The sequence below is a fragment of the Zalophus californianus genome, chromosome 1, assembly GCF_009762305.2.
Source record: "Zalophus californianus isolate mZalCal1 chromosome 1, mZalCal1.pri.v2, whole genome shotgun sequence".
NCBI classification, from domain to species: Eukaryota; Metazoa; Chordata; class Mammalia; order Carnivora; family Otariidae; genus Zalophus; species Zalophus californianus.
Window position 1 is genome coordinate 187,142,768 of NC_045595.1, and position 21,039 is coordinate 187,163,806.

The 21,039-nt window shown below is 35.5% G+C and overlaps 1 protein-coding gene across 1 annotated transcript in view; it reads right to left on the reverse strand.

The window, feature by feature from the left end:
• LIPI (lipase I) overlaps positions 1–21,039 on the reverse strand; it is a 40,892-nt gene that overhangs the window by 18,445 nt on the left and 1,408 nt on the right. The window contains exons 2-7 of the mRNA XM_035728655.1: positions 19,727–19,835; positions 17,548–17,649; positions 12,101–12,190; positions 10,957–11,124; positions 8,908–9,000; positions 59–170 (exon numbers count right to left, since the gene is read on the reverse strand). Coding sequence (XP_035584548.1) covers positions 59–170; positions 8,908–9,000; positions 10,957–11,124; positions 12,101–12,190; positions 17,548–17,649; positions 19,727–19,835 — 674 coding nt within the window. The remainder of the gene's footprint in view (positions 1–58; positions 171–8,907; positions 9,001–10,956; positions 11,125–12,100; positions 12,191–17,547; positions 17,650–19,726; positions 19,836–21,039) is intronic.

Consider the following 21,039-nt stretch of genomic DNA (forward strand, 5'->3'; position numbering starts at 1 on the left):
TGCTCAAGAAAACAAACATTTAATTTATGAAAGAAAAAAAAATATAACTTATACTTACTCATAGAGCCTTGGCTCTTCAACCATTCCAAGCTGGTTTAATAATTTAAATGTAAAATAGCCATCCTCTATAGTTTTATCCAGAACAGTTATAGTGAGAACAAAATAATAGGCTGTAAAATAAAAATATAGAATGCAATTCACATTATTATTTTTTCCTTATTTTTGGTGCCTATGCAGATACACATGTATGTATATATGTATGCAATCTAGGCACATATTATATATGCACATAATATTGAGAGCCACTCATTAGGTACATGGGTAATATATTTTACTTTTTGTCAATTTTTAACTAGACTTGAAAATGAGGAATGAAAAAGCCTGCCAGAAAGTCATAGGTATGATGAAAAGTTGGCCAAATAATTAGAGAATACTAACTGGTCTGCAAACCAAAAAATTTCAGAATTTAGGTCAATGAAACAATTTTTCTTTTTCAGTAGCACAACTAAAGTAAATATGATAAGGTTCCTTAATTCTCTGATGAATAGTCCTAGGTAAAATTGCTTGACAAATATAATTCCCAATTTCACTGGTTGTTTAGGAATGCCTGTAAAATTAAGTATTTCTATATATACCAAGCTCATAATAGTTTTTATTCAAAATGCCCCAGCTAAACATTGATATAGTACATCTTCCAGAGGCAAGGATGCTGACTTAATCACTATACTCAATATAGTCTGAGCTATACAGAAAGTTCTGACTCCCTGTGAGGTTTTTTTTTAAAGCACAAGAAGAATTTATTAGGAAATATGTAGTTCAAATAATTATTGAGGGCCAGAGAACAAGGCTCTGCCAGAAGCCCCCCCACAGCCCAGAACTGCTCCAAGATCCCACTACTCCCACCTGCAAACAAGAGCTAGAAGATTAGCTGAGAAAACAAGTTTAAGACACTTTCATTTCTATGATGGGAAGATGTTGATGCATCTGGAGGGGAAATACCCAGACAGGGGCACCTGGGTGGCTCAGTCGTTAAGCGTCTGCCTTTGGCTCAGGTCATGATCCCGGGGTCCTGGGATCGAGCCCGGCATCGAGCCCCGCATCAGGCTCCCTGCTCCGCGGGAAGCCTGCTTCTCCCTCTCCCACTCCCCCTGCTTGTGTTCCCTCTTTTGCTGTGTCTCTCTCTGTCAAATAAATAAATAAAATTTAAAAAAAAAAAAGGAAGAAATACCCAGAGGGAAGATTTAAATTCGCAGCAAAGCAGTATTTTTAAGTGCTCACTAGGTCTACCCCTTTTACCATTTAACATCAATATCCACTTTTCCTCCTATACTTCAAGTATGATGCCCTTATGACTTAGATGCCCAACCCCCAGTCCCAAGAACAGCCAAGTGGACTACATTTTGCTGCAACCCAGTGTAAGGTGATGCCCATTCTTTTAGTTCTGTCGCAATCCTGTTGTGATATTGCAACTTAAGGACTAGAATGTGCAGTCCATCTCCATCAGAGGTAGACACTAGTCCCTGTACTGTGAACCATCTCTTAGAAGAAAATGTATAAAAAACAGAACATGGAATATGAAATTTTCTTATGAGAAATACATGTACTAAAATCATGCCTGCTAGCTGTTAAATGTTGCTACTAAACAGACAGGAGTAGTAACTTCTTGTTTTATTCCTGATGCTGAGTATTACCTCAAACAAGGTAATGTATTTATCACCGGACCTCATCAATTTCTAGCACAAGAGAGTTAAGGACCACTTCTTACTTTGAAGTGACTGCTCAGCTTTAGACAAAATACTTTGTTCCATCTCACCCAAAAAAGCAGATGTTCAGACTTTCTCAGATGACATCTGGTAGCATGACATATTGAGATGTTACAGAATAAGCCCACCTCTTGCTACAAGTACACGGAAATGATGAGTGTACAATCCATAAATTAAATATAAAACCAAGCTCAGATGAAGGTAGGAAAAATATTAGGAAGCAGAAATGAAGAGAAAGTAAAGGCAAATTTAAGATAGACTGAAGCCCTGGATCCCTGCAGGACTTGAGAACTGGATGTAGGGAGACTGAGGCTGCAGTGTCAACTTCCATGCACAGGAGATGAGATGCTAAGTGACAGAGCTGAAATGAAAGTCCCTGCACAGAGCCAGAAACCTTAATTCTCTGTTCTGTCATCAAAGAGGAACTTGGAAAATTCTTCCTACTGGTTGTCTATGAGTCTTAGACGGGGGGATAAATTTTCCAAGACTAAATAAAACTCTAGGTAACATGGAAATTTTTTTAAAGATTTTATTTATTTATTTAATTATTTGAGAGAGAGAGAAACAAGTGGACTCTGCCCTGAGCATGGAGCCGGTCGCGGGGCTCAATCTCAGAACCCTGAGATCATGACCTGAGAGGAAATCAAGAGTCCCATGCTTAACTGACTGAGCCACCCAAGTGCCCTGGTAAGATGGAATTTAAATTAGCACTCATCACTTGCTGAAGAACCTCCCTCCCCCCCCCAAATTATATTAAAAATGCTCCAAGACTATGCTACATAAATTCTGGAAAAAAACAAAATCCAACTTGCTCTGAAGAGAGAATTTTGAAGAACTAACTACTGAGAGTTCTCTATATTTAAAGAATACATGAGTTTTTATTTTGAAATAGCACAAATATCTTTCTTTAATTTTTAAGAGACTTAAAATGACCATTGAGACTAGAAAATGATAATAATAAATCATGAATAGATTAATTAATTAATTAATTAATTCAACCAGAAGAAAACTATAGATTATCTGCAGGAAACAATTACACTGACAATAAATGAAAAAAGAAATTTATCTGAAAAGAAAATTAATATCTTCAAAGTGCTGAGTGAAAATACTCTCAATGTAGAATTCTACCTTGAATTAAATTTGCATTCCAGAGTAAGGAAAAGATAAAGACATTTTCAAGGAAAGAAACAAACTGAGAGAGACCAGAAGTGAAAAGTCACTAAGGATATATTTTAGTAAGATAGGAGTTAAACTCAGAAGGAAAAAGTGGGGGAGGGAAAAAAGAACAAGATAAAAGGTAGAGAACTAAAATTGGTAAATATGGTGAGCATTTGTTGTAATGATAACATTCATAATAAATACTGATTGTTAAGTAACGTGAAATAAAATACTACAGAACATAATATTCAAGACAGAAAAGAAAACAGGTTCAAAGGCTCTATGAGACAAACTGTTGTTGTGATAGAATCGGATAAAATTGGGAGTCAAAATGCAAGTTTATGCATAAAGCAAAAAGAAGCAAGTCACCAGGAAAATATAAAAATGCTGACCTTTATATATCTAAGAAATCACAGCCTCAGAATACATAAAACTAAAATCTAAACAATGTGGCTGCCTGCTTGAAATAAAAGATTTAAATAGGATTCAAATTCCAACACAATAAACAAAATGTCCAGGATGTGATTGAAAATTGCCCATTATACCAAGAACAAAGACAACCACAACTTTGGTGAGAAAGGACAATGAAATGATGCCAACACTGAGATGAATCAGATGCTGGGATTATCTGACAAAGATTTCAAAGAAGCCATCATAAAAATGCTTCAAAGTCAGTTAGAGCCTCTTGAAAAAAAATGAATAGAAAGATCTGAGCAAAGAAGTAGGAGCTGTAAAAGAAAACAAAATAGAAATTACATAAATGAAAGCTACAGTAAAATATATAAAACTCACTGCATGTGCCTGATGGTAGAGTGGATGATAGAGGATAGAAATTAGTGAAATTGAAGACAGATCAATTGGCCACTCAATCTCAGCAACGGAGAGAAAAGAGACTGAGGAGGGAAAAAATGAACAGGGCCTCAGATACCTTGTGACTATAACAAAGATATAATATCTGTGTTATCGTGTCAGAAAGAGAGAAAAGAGAGTGGGGCAAAAGAATATTCAAAGAAATAATGGCAAAGGATTCTCTAAATTTGGTGAAGAAAACAAATATGCAGATTCAAGAAGCTGAGTGAACCTGAAACAGGATAAACCTAACCAAATCTCACCAAGTCATATCGTAATTAAACTTCAGAAAACGAAAAACAAAGAAAAAAATTGAAAGCAGCCCAAGACAAATGACGTGTTATCTATAGGAGAACACCAATTTGAGTCACAATGGATTTTTTATCTGAAACTATGGAGGCCAGCATTTTTCACACATTATGTGGCACATTTTTCAAAGGCCAAAAGAAAGAGCTGAGCTCTGAACCTTATATCCAGCAAAGGTATCCTTTGAGAATAAAGGAGAAATAAAGGCACTCTAAGACAAAGAAAAACTTCAAGAATTTATTAGCAGACTCGATCTCTTAAATATTGTAAGAAGGGATTTCTTCCAACAGAAAGGAATTGAAATCATCTTGATGCATCAAAAACAAAGAGGTAAAAATGGGAAGGGAAGACATCTGCATTCATACAATATGAATACAATCCTTTTCCTCATGAATTTTATACATTTGATGATTGAGACCAAAATTATCACGCAATCTGCTACTCAAGACAATGAGATTTTAAAGTGGAGAATGTAAAGAAACCTAAATGCAAGTCAAGTTCTCACACTTCACAGAAAACGTTGATATCAGGAAACTGTGAAACAACATATGCTTATTGTAATTGTGGTAGACCTCCCCAAATATCTCCATGTCCTAATCTCTGGAACCTGTGAATATGTTACCTTAAATGGCAAAGCATAATTAAGATCTCAAACGGAATTAAAATTGTTAATCAGCTGCCCTTAAAATAGGAAGATTATCTGATTTAACGCAAGTGGGAGCAATACAGTCACAAGGATTGTAATCACAAAGCCTTAAAAGCAGAAGAGGAAGACAGAAGAGAATCATAAAAAGAGATGTGATGCAAAAGAAGGGTTGAAGAGATGCAGTGGGTGTGAGTGAAGACTCAAGCCACCACTGGGGAAGAAGGGGCCAAAAGCAAAGGAATGCATACAGCCTTCAGAAGTTCAAAAAGTCAAGGAAACAGATTCTCCCCTGGAGCCTCCAGAAATGCAGTCCTGCTGACATTTTGATTTTTGCAATGACACCTGTGTCAGTCTTCTGACCTACAGGACTGTAAAGATAATAGATTTTTGCCTTTTTAATCCGCTAAGTTTGTGGTAATTTGTTATGTTAGTGACAGAAAAATAAATACATATCTTGATGTGAAGAATGGGATGCTCTTGTAACAAATACCTAAAAATGAGGAAAAGGTTTTGAAATTGGCAACGAACAGAAGCTGAAAGAATTTTGAGGAGCATGATAAAAAAAACCTAGATTACCTTGAACACATTGTTAGTGGAAATGTAGATGGTAACAACTCTGCTGGTGAGGCCTCAGAAGGAAGGGACATGTTATTGGAAACTGGTAGAAAAAGAATACTTGCTATGTAGACACAGAAAGCCTAACAAAATTATGTCCTATGAAATTATATGGAAAGCAAAAGTTGTAAATAAAGAAATTGGACATCTAGCTGAGGGAATTTCTGTGCTAGCAAGGCTTCAAAGTGTGGCCTTGTTTCTTATTGGTGTTTATGGTGAAATGTGAGAGGAAAAATGTAAATTGAGATAAAAGTGTTAAGCAAAAACAAACCTGGACCTAATGTCTTGAAAAATCCTTATCCTATCAAGTTTGCAAAAGATACTAAAACTAAGAGATTCACCATCAGGAATTCACGCTCTAGAGAAAAATCTAGCAGTGTGGCTTGACAACCTTTTGCCTTAGAAAGATCAAAAGGTCAGAGAATTCAGTAACACAAAAGGCTCTTTGGAAAGATTAAGTATGTGGTTCTTAGATTCCCTCAGCCACCTCAGCAGAAGCCCAAAATAGAGATAGGATTATCTACAAAAAATATCTGGAAGTACCTCTTGACCAATGGAATGAATCTCTGACATATACGGACATCTACAAGGTTTTTGACAATGTTGTAGCATAAACACTGTCAGCTTGGATGGAAGGAGACAGAGTACAAAATGAAAGAATGTTGTTGGACCCCCAAAATTTTTCAGGCAAGGAACAGGCTGTTAAAACTATTCAGCTGTAAGCATAAGTTACAATTTATACAAAAAATAAAAATAAAAAAGAAGAAAGAAAGAAGAAAAAAGACGACTCTGAGAAGCTAGAACATGGAGTCGTGAACCCACAGAGCAGACCCCAGGAGGAATAAACCATAGGGAATTATTCCCAACCTTGAAACCAAATGGAATTTGCCTCATTGGACTATAAAATTGCTTCAGACCATTGACTCCATTTTCCTTTCATTTTTTTCCCTTTTGAACAGGAATGTCTATGACCAGTATCCTATGCCTGTCTCACCAATGTATTTTGGGAACAAATAACTTGATTCCTGAGTTTCATAGACTCACAAATGAAGGTACTTGTGCCTATGGGTAGATTCTACCTAGAGCCTTACCCAAATCTGATTTAGATTTGGAATTGAATGATATAATTTGGAACATTTTATCTGATGACATTAGATGAGATTTTTTACTTTGAGTTGATGTTGTAATCAGTTGATGATGTTGGAGACCAACAGAATCATATTGGCATATACTGAACACTGCACCCAACAAAAACAGAATACACGTTTATTTCAAGTGCCTATGAAATATTCAGCCAGATAAGCTATAAAAAAAATGCAACAAATTTAAAAGAATTGAAATTTTTTTTTAAGATTTTATTTATTTATTTGACAGAGAGATGGAGCCAGACAGCATAAGTGGAGGGAATGGCAGAGGGAGAGAGAGAAGCAGGCTCTGCACTGAGCAGGGAGCTGGATGTGGGGCTCGATCCCAGGCCCCTGGGATTATGACCTGAGCCAAAGGCAGATGCTCAACCATCTGAGACACCCAGGCACCCCAAAAGAATTGAAATTATATAGAATTTGTTTTCTAAACATAATGACTCTAAATAATATAATCAACAATAGAAATCAATAATAGAAGGACAACAGGAAAATCTCTAAATATATGGAATTAAACAACATGCTTGTAAATAACCCATGGTCAAAAAACCTACAGGTAACAAACAATGCTTTCTTCTAAGATTGGGAGTAAGACAAGATGTCTGTTCTCACCATTCTTATTTTAACATAATACTGGAAGCTCTAGCCACTGAAATAAGTCAAGAAAAAGAAATAAAAGGCATATAGATTAGAAAGGAAGAAGTAAAAGTTTCTCTCTATTTGTAGATGATATGATTGTTACATAGAAAACTCTAAGAAATCTATTTTAAAAATCCAAGAAATAATAAGTGAATTCAGCGAGGCTCCAGGAAACAAACTCAATACAAAATATTCAATCCTATTTCTACCTTCTAACACAGACATGGGGATATAAAATTTTTAAAATATCATTTACCATCACTCAAAAAATTTTTTTTAAAAATAATTATTTAGGTATACATATAACAAAAGATACAGAGGGCCTATATGCTGAAAATTACAAAATACTGATGAAAGAAATCAAAGAATCAAAGTAAATGTAGAGACATAACATGTCTATGAATCAGAAGACAACATAGTAAAGATGTCAGTTCTCCCCAAGTCTATCTATAGGTTTAATTCAATTCCTATCAAAATCCCAGCCAAAGTTTTGTAGACATAGACAACCTTATTTTAAATTTTTATTGAAAGGCAAATACCCTAGAATATCTAAAATAATCATGACAAAGAAGAATGAAGAAGAAATACTCATTCTACCTGATATTAAGGCTATAGTATTAGCTATAGTAATTAATAATGTGTTGTATTGGAAAAGGGATAAGCCGATAAATAACAGGACAGAGAATGGAATCTAGACCAAATAGAAATATGCCTAAACAAATATCCTTAACTGATTTTTGATAAAGGTACAAAAGTGTTTCAATAAAGCAAAGATAGCCCTTTCAATAAATCATGCTTGAGCAAATGGACATCCATAGGCCAAAAAAAAAAAAAAAAATTAACCTCGACCTAAACCCCACATATTATACGAAAACTAAATCAATAATGAATTACAGACTTAAAGGTAACATATAAAACTATAAAGCTTTTAGAAAAAAATGTGGGAAAAAATCTTCAGGACCTAAACTTAGCAAAGAATTCTCAGAAATGAAAAAAAAAGTTCTATGAAAAGAAGAATAATAAATTAGATCTCATCAAAAGTAAACACTTTTGACCTTGCAAAAGTCCTTGTAAAGAAGATGAAAAGATAGATTATAGACTGTGAGAAAATATTTGCAAATCAAGTACCCAACAAGGACTACTATAAAAATATATGAAGAAAACTCTCAAAACCCAACACTTCAAAAAAATGCAGTTGGAACATGGGCAAAAGACACAACACACATTTCACCAAAGAGGATATACAGAAAAGATATTCACTATCATAAGTCATCAGGGCAACAAAGATTAAAACCACAATAAGACATCACTATCCACCTGTTAGAATGAATAATTTTTTTTAAATGATGACAACAGCAATTGCTAGTAAGAAATCAGAGAAATTGGATCACTCATACTTTGCTGGGGGAATTGCAAAATGGTATAGTGCACTGAAAAGCACTTTGTCAATTTCTTATAAGACTAATTAGCTTATGACCCAACAATTGCTTTCCTAGGCCTTTATAAAGGAGAAATAAAAACTTAAAATCACATAAAAACTTGTATATAAATATTCATAGCAGCTTTATTCATAATAGCCAAAAACTAAAAATATCCCTGATGTCCTTCAAGAGATGAACAATTAAACAAACTAAAAAATCAAGTCCTTGTTTGAATTTGGCTCTAAAAAATTTCAGAGTTCCTTGAAATTACATGATGGAATTGGACTGGGTACGAAGAACATTTAGGAGAAAATATAAATTAGTATGTAAAACCAATCATTTGTCATTTGTTGAAAATGTTAACTTACCACAGAATGGACTTGTGCCAGTAGTATCCAAAAACACGGTGGTCTCTTCTCTCCTTTCTTTTAAAACATCTTTCCATAGCTCAGCTTGATAACCTAAGATTTGAGAAAGAAAACACTAGAAACAAGGGGCGCCTGGGTGGCTCAGTCGTTAATTAGGTGTCTGCCTTCGGCTCGGGTCATGATCCCAGAATCCTGGGATCGAGCCCCACATGGAGCCCCACATCGAGCTCCCTGCTCAGTGGAGAGCCTGCTTCTTCCTCCCGCTCTGCTACTCTCCCTGCTTGTACTCTCTCCCTCTCTCTCTCTCTGTGTCAAGTAAGTGAATAAAATCTTAAAAAAAAAGAAAACATTAGAAACCAGATTTCCATCAAATAGCACACAAAGCTTTCAAATCACTAAAGGAACTAAAGAATCAATGCATTATAATAATAATTGTAATAATAATTTATGATTTTTATAACTTAAAAACCACTTTTCCAACAATTTTATATTCTATTCATTTTAATTACATAATAAATTAAATCCAAGATTCACAAACAAATCCCTCCCTGGAAATCTTACCAGAGCTGAGGATACTCCATATGGCTACAATCCATTTGTAGCAGTTTTTATTATTTCATAAATTCAGAATTTTACTTGTATCTCCTTTTAGTAAATTCAGCAGAATAAAATGATTAGATAAAACAAACACAAAATTTAGTTCCATGAGTACAGCTCCCAATTCTCCTACATATACACATTCATACAGATATACTATACATGTGTGTATGTTATAAATGTGTCATATAGATAGTATCTAAATATACTATATACTACATATATAATATATATATTCCAGATACATACATTATTAGTACATTTGAAATATTATAACACACACATGCATATATTTAAAATGTTTCCTACTTTATGTATTTGTCTGTTCCCACATTGCTACCTCCAAATTCGAAATGTGAATGTAGTAAAAAGAACACTGAATTGAGAATTAAGGAGTTTAACTCTAGTTCTCACTTGTGTCCTTACATAATCCTTCTGTTCCCACTGGGTCACAATTTTCTCATTTATATGGAAAAACAATGAGACCAGAAAAGCACTCCCCAACATGAGGTCTGGAGAAAAAGAATCCCACAAGATGGCTTCTGGACAGAAGGGTCTATGAGAAAATAGGTCTGGCCAAGCCGGCAGATTGCCTGCCTCCCCCAGAAATTCTCTATGCATGTTAGTATAAATCTCCTGCTGAAGAAAACTACAGAAAGTGGATTAATTCAGTCGTTGTAATTGCTTCCCATTTCACTGAGCCCCTTTGGCCTTGGAAACATTTCTAGCAGATCCTGATCATGACACTGATAAGATGTTATATGCTCATGACATGCTTGGGATCTGGTGATCTGTTTGGAAAATCCTGAGCAAAAAACAGCCTCTGAGATTCTTTCAGCTCTACCGTTCTATTTTTATGTGGATTCTTTTTTCCTCCATAATTTCCCACAGACAGGCTGTCGTTATCGAAAGTTGCAATACTTAACTGCTCTTGCCAAGCTTTATCGATTTGGAAGGTGTGAACCATGTATGATTCATGCCTACTTGCTAATAGCAAATGAAAAGCTAACTATGGTTTACACCTCTCCACTTGCTCCTACAACTTTCCATAAAAATAAAAACCTTCAGTGTCACTAAGAACGCACAAGTCTCAAAAAAAAAAAAAAAAATGAATGCACAGTCTCTTTCTTTAGTGGAAATACAGATGGATGATAGATAGTGAGACTCCTTTACAAAACAAGAACAAGGGTCATCATGAGACCACCAAATTTGCACATACATTGAGCACAGTTGGTTAAAATCCATTGAGCAGTTGATTAAATTCTTTTCACTAAACACCTTAAAAATATTTAGTAGGAAATAAATTATTTCCTCTGGTTGTTCCACAGGTAATTTTTCCATAAAATGCTTAACATGTTCCCAGGTAAATATGAAAGCTTCCGGCAAAAATACTGACAATTATGTTATTCATTTTCCACAAAAATTTAGAGTAATTAAAACAGTCTCACTTACCTAACCTAGGACATGATTTTTCGTTGAAGTTGTCACAGTCTACACATGAACCAGCTTTGAAATCTTCATATGAAGGACAAGGAAATGAAATAAAATTGCAGTTTGTTTCCAAAGAGGCCATGAACAAGTAAACTGCTCTCTGGTGGTCGCATTTAATAAACTGAATTCCTTAGGTGTTAAAAATCAAGCAAAAGAACTGTAGATGTATTAAACCAAGTTCAAGTAAATTAGAGAAAAATTAAAGGTTAAGTTCTACTCAATACTACGCCATTGTGAATATTAAAGTGTTGACTACAGTGCACAGTTTTATCTCGAGCAATTAAATAAGCAGTACCATTGAAAATTTAAATTTAGTATGCTTTTACATGAGATTTATAAGAATTTTTTCTGAAGTAATAATTACCACAGGGGACAAAATGTTTAATTTCAATAATTTGACAAACTCTACAAACACAGTGCTACCATACTTAATAACTATGTGCTCATCTTTCCCTTCTAATCCCACACCCCTAACATTTCTGTTTAATGTCAGAGAGGACTATGAAACCAGGTAACATTAAAGCTTTATCATGTCCCTTTCTTTCCCCAACTCCTCACATCCTTATAACCTTTGACCAAACTTCGCTAGCTGTAGTGGCCTTTCACATGTGTTACTTGACCAGTTGTCACGGTAGACCTCAAAACATCGAATTCTTCTGACTCTGAAGTGAGCCAAAGTCCACACCTGGAGCAGCTGCTCGGCTATTTATGTAATAACCAAGTGCAAGAAATTATGAATCTGTGCTTGTACAATATTAGAGTGAGGGTAAAGATTAAATCCCAAGCCCAAACTCATGTTACATGATACTTTGGCCATCTGTGCTTCTTCACTGACTTAGCACTTCTCCTAATGTTTAAAATGATGAAATAAAGCTGTTAAAACTAATGTAATGGATCCCACCATGACCAAATGGGTTATCTACTGGTAAACTTTATGAACTGAGAAAAATCCAATTCAACCATTTTTTGCCAATCACTCTCCTGAATAATGAGCAAGGGTGATCAAAATCTTACCAACAGATTAAGAAGGAAAAAGTAAAGTAAATTTGATTTTCCTTCATCATTTGAATCATATGTAATGCATTCAAAATTACTATTGGTATACCTGAAAGAATGGATTTAGGACAGCCAGGTTGTGTTTTTCCTCCATTTGGATAAAAATCTATATGTCCCAAGGGTTCTTTAATGCCTAAACCTAAGAAGAAAAACACTCAAAAATCACAAAGTGAATATAATCAGGTCAACACTTTTACAAAATAAAATCTATAAATTCTATTGAAAGTGACTCAAAATTTGAATTGAAAATAAAAGAAATGCCATTTTTAAAAAGATACATTTTTCTGGTATTAATGCCTCAAATTAATTCCTCATGAAAATTATGTCATTAATTTAACACATTTACTAGTCATCAATTTACTGTGGGCCCATCACAGTTCTTTGTGCGACAAATATATAAGTAAAAAAGAAAAACAAAACAAAACTCCTTTTTGTAGTGGAAATTACATCTTAGTGGAGGAAGACATAATAAACAAGTAAAAATATAGTATGTCAGATAATAATAAGTGCTGTAGGGAAAACACAAGTAGTGTAAGAGAGTGGTAAGTGCTTAGTCAGGGTGGTAGGTTGGCTGTACTTTTAAGTAATTTGGTTAGGGAATTATCCACTGAGGTCGTAAAGTCAAGCGATGACGTGAAGGATGTGAGTGACATAAGTGAGACAGGCAAGTAGAAAATTATGTGAGCATACCTAAAGTAGTCAAAGAAGCCAGGATGGCAGGAGTATAATGGCTAAGGGGGAGCACCAGAGGAAATGAAGCCAAGTCATATAGGACCTTTTAGGCCAGTTTGATGATTTGCTTATACTCTGGATAAGGCCTAAGACCTGATACTAGATTCACTAACTGGAAAAATCTAAATATGCTGCTTCAGCTGGACCAAATTGGGCCAGAGTGACATAAATGTGTGCTGTGATTTAAGGGCTTCTGTCTATCTGTGGATCCTCGGGGCACTGGGGAAGGTGCAAATGCTGGGGGCTATAACCCAGGGAAGGCATGGGAATGAAAGAGGGTAGCAAGCTCAGAAAAATCAGGGATGTGATTAGATCTGAAAATCTTGCTGCCAAGTAAAGTTGCAATGCTTTGGCTTAGGGCACAAGAAATTTCCTACAACATAATAAACTCTTGAAAGTGATCAGCAATAGATTTACATAACAAAGATAAATACTTAGGTCTGACAGTAGAATTAAGATGGAGTGACAGGATTTAGTGAAAGTATGGAACAGAATAAGATAACTGCTAATTAGGTGTTAGCAGAGCATGAGGACACTGGGCATGTGCATTATGGGGGAGGGGAGTCAGTGTGTAAGGAAAGGCAAAAAACAATTCAGACTTCATTAGAACTCCTAAGAATTCAGGGAAGCATGAGAGTGATTAGATTGTGACAGTGGTGAGGGTATGCTAGCCAATCCCTCTTTACATTCCATCATCTGCTTGCATTCTCCTAAATATGACCAAAAAAAAGTCCAATAATTTTTTTAAATTTTGGCAATCTTTACAATTTCCCTATGTCTGAATTCAACATGGAGTTCCAAGACTAGGGGTTCCAAGTTGGAGCCATCATTTTCTCCAATCTGCCACTAAAGTAGAAATAAGCCAAGAAGACTCCTCAGGAATCAGCGACAAGCAAAAGACATTTATATTAACTTAGAAGCAGGCCTTGATTCATTCAGGCATGTCTTTTCCCCTTTACCAGATGGAAGGGGCAGAGAAGTTTGGTCTGTTTAGGTCATTCATTCCCTTGGTTTCAAGGAGGGTAAGGAGAGTAGATAGGACTTTTTAAATTTTCTTTTTATTGTAATTTAATATACATACACACAAACAAGAGCATAAATCTAAATATTAATTAATTATTATAAAGCAAATAGCCACTTAGCTATCACACCCATGTCAAGAAATAGCACCTAGAAACCCTTAGCTCTTACCTAATTACCAGCTTCTCCTTTTAAAAATAATAACATATTTTTTTTAAAAAAAGATTTTATTTATTTATTTGACAGAGAGAGAGAGAGAGAGAGCACAAGTAGGCAGAGTGGCAGGCAGAGGGGGAGGGAAAAGCAGGCCCCCCACTGAGCAGGGAGCCCGATTCGGGACTAGATCCCAGCCCCTGGGATCATGACCTGAGCCAAAGGCAGACGCTTAAAGACTGAGCCACCCAGATGCCCAATAACATCTTTAATAAAGTAACTTTTTTGCTATTCTTTACCTTCCAAGGATGCCTCCCAAAACTTAACAGTTTAGATTTGCCCATTTTGGAACTACATATAAATTGACTCATATTTCATGTATGCTTTTGTGTATGCTTTTATTATAAACTTGCTTTTTTATAATAATCCAAATTGGGTGTGATTCATTATCCATTTTTATATGTTGCAGAATGATTTACTAATGTGATGTTTATGTAGAAATTTTGCACCCATGATTATAATAGAGAATGTCCACAAATTTTCTTTTCTGTAATGTCTATCATCTCAAGTTTTGACATTTTTATGATAGCTTTTAAAAAAGGTTATAAACAGTTGCCTACATTTTATTATTCTCTGAAACCGTTTGTGTGAAAGTGGTCTTACTTTTCCCTTAATTGTTTGGTAGAGATGAAAAAATTTGCCTAGGGTGCCTGGGTGGCTCAGTCGTTAAGCGTCTGCTTTCGGCTCAGGTCATGATCCCAGGGTCCTGGGATCGAGTCCCGCATCAGGCTCCCTGCTCAGCGGGAAGCCTGCTTCTCCCTCTCCCACTCCCCCTGCTTGTGTTCCCTCTCTTGCTGTGTCTCTCTCTGTCAAATAAATAAATAAAATCTTAAAAAAAAAAAAAATTTGCCTAGGATTTACTTTGTTGGAAGTCTTTAAATTACAGTTTCTATCTCATTAATAATTATAGAATTATTCAAATATTGTTTCTTAATTTGTCAGTTTAGTAAATGCTTTTGCTTTTTCATAAAATTTTTTCTATTTTATATATCATACCATATAATCATACATTTTCATATTTATTTGCATAATATTGCTCATTATATCATAATATGATCAATTTCATACCTGTAGTACCTGTAAGACTATCTCTTTTTCTATTTAATTTTATTTTTTTAATATATATATTTTAAAGATTTTATTTATTTATTTGTCAGAGAGAGAGAGAGCACCAGCAGGGGGAGTGGCAGACAGAGGGAGAAGCAAGCTCCCCACTGAGCAAGGAACCCGATGTGGGGCTCGATCCCAGGATCCTGGGATCATGATCCGAGCCAAAGCCAGACACTTAACCAACTGAGCCACCCAGGTGTCCCTTTATTTTATTTTTTTAAAGATTTTATTTATTTATTTAAGAGAGAGAGCGCTGTGCGTGCACCAGTAGGAAAAGGGCAGTGGGAGAGGGAAAAGCAGGCCCCCCGCTGAGCAGGGAGCCTGATGCGGGGTTCCATCCCAGGACCCTGGGATCATGATCTGAGCCGACAGCACATGCTTAACGACTGAGCCACCCAGGCACCCCTACCAGGTGCCTGTTGTAAATTATTGATATTCATTGTGCCTTCTCTCTTTGTTCTATTTTTTCTCCCCAAGAATATATTAAATTGGAGGGTGATATATAAAGTCTAAGCACTCTATATTCCTTCAATACATGGAAAGAAGGTAAAAATGAGATATTTTACAAGCCCCATGTAAGGGTTTCAAAAATACTTCCCATACTCTATGCATCAGGAAACCTGCTGTAAGAAAAGTGACTCCAAACTTACCAGTTTACTTCCCTGGAATTTTTCTATCTTCTGGATGTTGGACTGTAATTTTTTACTGATATCCCAGCAAGGATATTAGTGCAAATTATCCAATTCACAATTTTGGAAGGCCACATAGCTTTTTTAACATATACAACCAAATATGGACAAAAACTACTGGTAAGTAGAAGATGCACTCACTGATTAGTATTCAAGGAAAAGGTAGTCTGCCAGATATGTGCTGACCCCAAGTATCTCATTCAGAAATTCCTTGAGACAGGTGGATATGCAGCATCAAAATTCTGTGTCCCTCATTTGCAATGGTTGTGAAAAGATCAATCAAAGGTGCCAACAATGTGGCATCTAGTGGTTAGATTTGATAGTCCAGGTCATCAAAAGATGTTGAGAGTGGAAGATAATAGAAATAGTTTTTTATTAGGAAAAGCCAGAAATGCAAACAAAAATCATAAAAAGTATGAAGAGCCAATTCAAAGGGCCATAGGTAAAACTGAAGTTGGAATTTCAGACAAAGAACTGCAGAGCAATTGGGCAGTAGGTGCACTGTGTGTGGGGAAAGCTAAGTTAATATAAAGGGATAAAGACAAGGAGGGCTTGAGAGGTTGAGGTATCACATTCGAACTATGAACCTTTGGGCACTAACTCCCTGTGATACATAAGATAACTTAGATTCCAAAGAAGGAGCAGAACGATACCCATAGAGGCTCAGCCCCCTGGCATGTAGCCATAGAAGCTGAAAAATTGTCCTCTGTGGCATTTACGGCATTTGTATCTCTCACAAAGGCATTGGTATGAATCTCCACAAGGACAATTCAGAGGACTATGGGAGCAAATAAATTACCTGGACCAAAGAGAAAAGAAACCTGAGGAAATAGGGAAATCAAAACAGCCTGAGCATCACTTCCTCCTTTCTCCATGGTAGCGCCATATCCTCCCCGTGCCCACAACGAGAGCACATGGAAATTATCCGCTGGTCAGAGCAACAAACTGGTGAGGCACAGACTCTGGAATCATAAGGCTTCAAATTCTGGCTCTGCCACTTGTGACCATGACCCTAGCTTCCCCATCAGTAAAAGGGGGATGATATTTATTTTATTTATCTCATGGGGACTTAGAAGAATGCCATAATTCATTCACAGAAAGCATCTAAAACACTGCCCAAAGTATAGGAAGTGCTCAATAAATAGTAGGATCATTAATTTCAAATGAGGAAGGGGCTCAGGGTCATCTAAATTCTTCCTTGAGTGTCTGTCCAAAGCACTCTGGCCCAAACTACCAATAGCCCACTAGACATTTTCAGGAAGACAATTAAAAACCATAGAGAAATTATGTCCCTACCTCTAGGGGAGGGTATTCTCTATCTGTGCCTGAAATGCTGTGTTCAGTTCGAGTTGATACACATCACAGTGAGAAAGTGGAGAGAATGGTAACCTAAATACGGCAGGAACAGGAAGCACGGGAGAAACTGTGATCAATCAAAATTGTCAATAGCATGAACAAGATGAAGTATTTTTTTATCAAGTTTCCATTTTTTAGGATAATATGACAGCCCTTGAAACCTGAAGGAGGTAAGCCGATGGCAAAACCTGGCCATTTGACACCACAGGACATCACGGACTCTAAGAAATATCACTTGTGGGAAATATAATCATTTTATGATTACAGACTCATCGTCACTTTACCCACTACTCTTTCTCCTTTCATGTTCTCCTCTTCCCCAATGTCTACATCTTTTCATTTTCAAATAATTAAGCAATAAATCCTACATTGTTACCATTGGTATCAGAATGGATGACATCCACAAACTTGGCATCAGTGTAATCTAATCTGTCATTAAATGATTTTCCAGAGAATTTTGGCCCAGCAGGGTCAAGACCTGAAATTCAAGAAAGAAGCTATCAATTGATTAATCAATTCCTACGACAGTGTTTATTAGATCATATGACTGCACTATTATTAAATTATAAGCATGTCTATATAGTTTCAGCTTAAACTTGCAAAAAAGCTAATATTAAGATAAATTAAATTGGATGAATAGCAAGTATCTTCATTATTTGAATGATACTTTTTACCAATAGTCAGAGTTTATCAACAATCTAGTGTTAAGGCACACTTAGAGATGCCTCAACAAAATACTGTAGGTTTTATTTTTTTAGCATTTTTATTTAAGAAATACTTAGGGGTAAACCGATAGTAGCTATATAGTTAATAATAAATAACTACTACTGCCCTGAGGGGGGTGGGGGGAATGAATAATATCCTGGTCCTGTCTTGAACCTCATGACTTACCAGTTCATCCCAGATCTATCTGCAGTTCTAAAATGATTTTTAATTGCCAAATACAATTTGGGCTCTGGCATAAAACATATTATTATCTTATCATTCATTTTTCACAAAAGTTTTCCATATACACACAAGAAAACAAAAATGTATTAAGAGTTCCATGGAATATAGATATTATTTCTGGTGTATTTGAAATTTTATTTATTTTTTTAAATATTTATTTATTTGACACAGAGAGAGAGAGCACAAGCAGGGGGAGCAGCAGAGGGAAAGGGAAAAGCAGGCTTCCCTCTGGGCAGGGAGCCCTACATGGGGCTCGATCCCAGGACCCTGGGATCATGACCGGAGCCGAAGGCAGACATTTAACCGACTGAGCCACCTGGGCACCACACCGTATTTGAAATTTTAAATAGAAATTCTAGTGTCATGACCTACTGGCATGTATCAAAAAAGGCAGGGAGTGGGAAGGAGGTAAAATTCAACAACTTGAGAACATCTATGCAATGGAAGATAACAATCATCTCAAAAAGGATATTTTAAAAAGTAAAATGTAATGTTGCTCATCTCAAGCCCTTCTCCTATCCCTAGTTTATTTAGCCCACTTGGCTGAGTGAGACAGAAACTTCTCTTCTCATAAATAATTCTGATGTAGAACTACCACATTTGCTGGATTTTTAAACCCTGATGATTGCTTGGCCTGTGGAGTCAATCAAACTGGACTAATGTGTGAGTAAACACACCTTAACATAAAGTAGGATGACTATGGTGGTTGAAAGAGAATGGGCTTTGGGTGCTAGAAAGTTTTGTGTAAATCCTGGCTTAGCTGTTAAAAACTTTTTGACCCCCTCCCCCTATATTAATTTAGTTAACCTGTTTTCACATCCGTATAATGGGGAATAACATTAAAACCGATCAGAATAAGTAAGGTATACTTAAGGTTTGTAAAGATCCTATCTATGCAATTCATTCACCTCTCCCCTCCCCCTTTGCTTAACTTAACACTCTATTACTTTTATTAACACTTGAAATCATTATAAATCTTCTATGGACACAGATCTCAATAGCTGCTAAAAAGCTGAATTGACTGGGGAGGGATACGATCTTTCTATTCTAAAATCACCACCATTCCCAAATGGAAGCATGACAATCTATGTCAGCATTATTTGGTTACTAAGCTTTCTGGAGGCAGGAACTCTGTTAAAATATATATATATATATATGAGGGATAGACTCCTTCAAGCTTGGGTATCAACTCCTGATTCTCTGATCTGGTATTCAAATAAAATTCTTAAGAGAATTGAAATGTGTCAAAGTCTGTGAAAATTAAGTACATGGTTATATATTTAGTTAATACATAAAAAAGTTTTACATTTAATGGGTCATATTTTTCTCTGGATTGTTACAATAATATGTCCTTAAAATTCACGTGGGGTTGCAGAAATTGATCTTGGTCCTCCCATTTCTATAGGAGTATCTCAACTCTGTTAAGAACTAAACAAGAAACAAGACTTTAGAATCTAACTAAAACAAAGACTAGCATTTGAATATAATACAGAAAAAAAATAAATATGCATCATGTCTACTCCTTAATTATTGTGCCAGATAACTTTTAAATAAAACTTCTGATGCCTTAAAGAATGCTAAAACGCATTTTATCAAAAATATTTTACCTGTTATTCTTCCAAGTTGACCTTGAAATATCTTTCCAACAAATCCACTAATATGAGCCCCTAAGCTCATACCTATGAAATGAAAATTACCAAGAGATGCTCCATGCTTCTGCAAGTGAAAATACAATGTTACGATTTTCATTTCAGAAATCGTAAATTATGCCCTGTGCCTCAATATTCTAGAATTTATTTTTTTCTAGTTTAATACATTTCTGGGAAATGGAGGATGGGATTTTATAATTTGAAAACAATATCTTTGTTCAACATTTTCCATAAGATATCTGATTTTTCTCTATACATTTTTAGTAATACCAGTACATTTTTAAAAACCTTTGTTATCTGTTATCTAAACTAGTATATGCAAAATAATACATTTAGTTAAAGAATTTTGTAATAATAGTAGTAGACATTATAGGGTACTTACCTTGAATAAGTGTTTTGTAAATATCATATTTAATATTCACATTAGTCCTATGAGATATTTATTTTTATCCTATCGTTTCAAACTATTCCTGGCACTTATTAAATGTTGAATAATATGGTTTGATAAAAAGTTGCCCAAAGCCACATATAGTTATTACTGTAAGGGAAAAAGATGGACTTCAAGTCCAGACCTGTTTAATTCCAAAATATATACTAATCTGCCTCATTTTTTTCTGAACAGATTGTGTCAAAATCACTAGGAAGACTGAAAAGTGTGAAATGAGGATGCTCATTTCAGAGATGTTAAAATGAGACTCATGGATTTGAAGTGTGATCATGGATTCCTGAATCACAAGCTGGAGAGTCATGGAATCCAATCTTCCAAGCTGAAGTTTTGAACACATCTTCGAGGCTTGTAGAGAGATGTGGGACATCTACTGCCAATGAGAAACTAAATCCAGGCTTTCCAGCCACAGGGTGTTAATTTTCTTCAAATTCCTCAGAGCAATGCCCAAAAACCCGAAAGAGTATCATTCTCATCTTTAGTGTTATTGAGCTTTTCACCCTTTTTCCTAAATATAAAGCCTTTTCCTAAATTTCTATATTTAACATTCATATTTCCCACACTTTGAAGTACATGTTATTAGAGAAAAGACCACCGCTGTAAGCAAAAATCAATTATGCAGTTTATAAGAACAGATGAATTACTTCCACTGTCTCTCTAGAGAGACGGTTTAGTTTTGTCCAAATTTGGGGATGTAATAATTATACTGATCCTGATTATATTCAATGATTATTATATGCCAGGTACTGGTTAAGAATTAATTTCATTTAATACTTATATAAAATATTGTTATAAAGTTTCATTATCCCCAATTTATAGCTAAGTA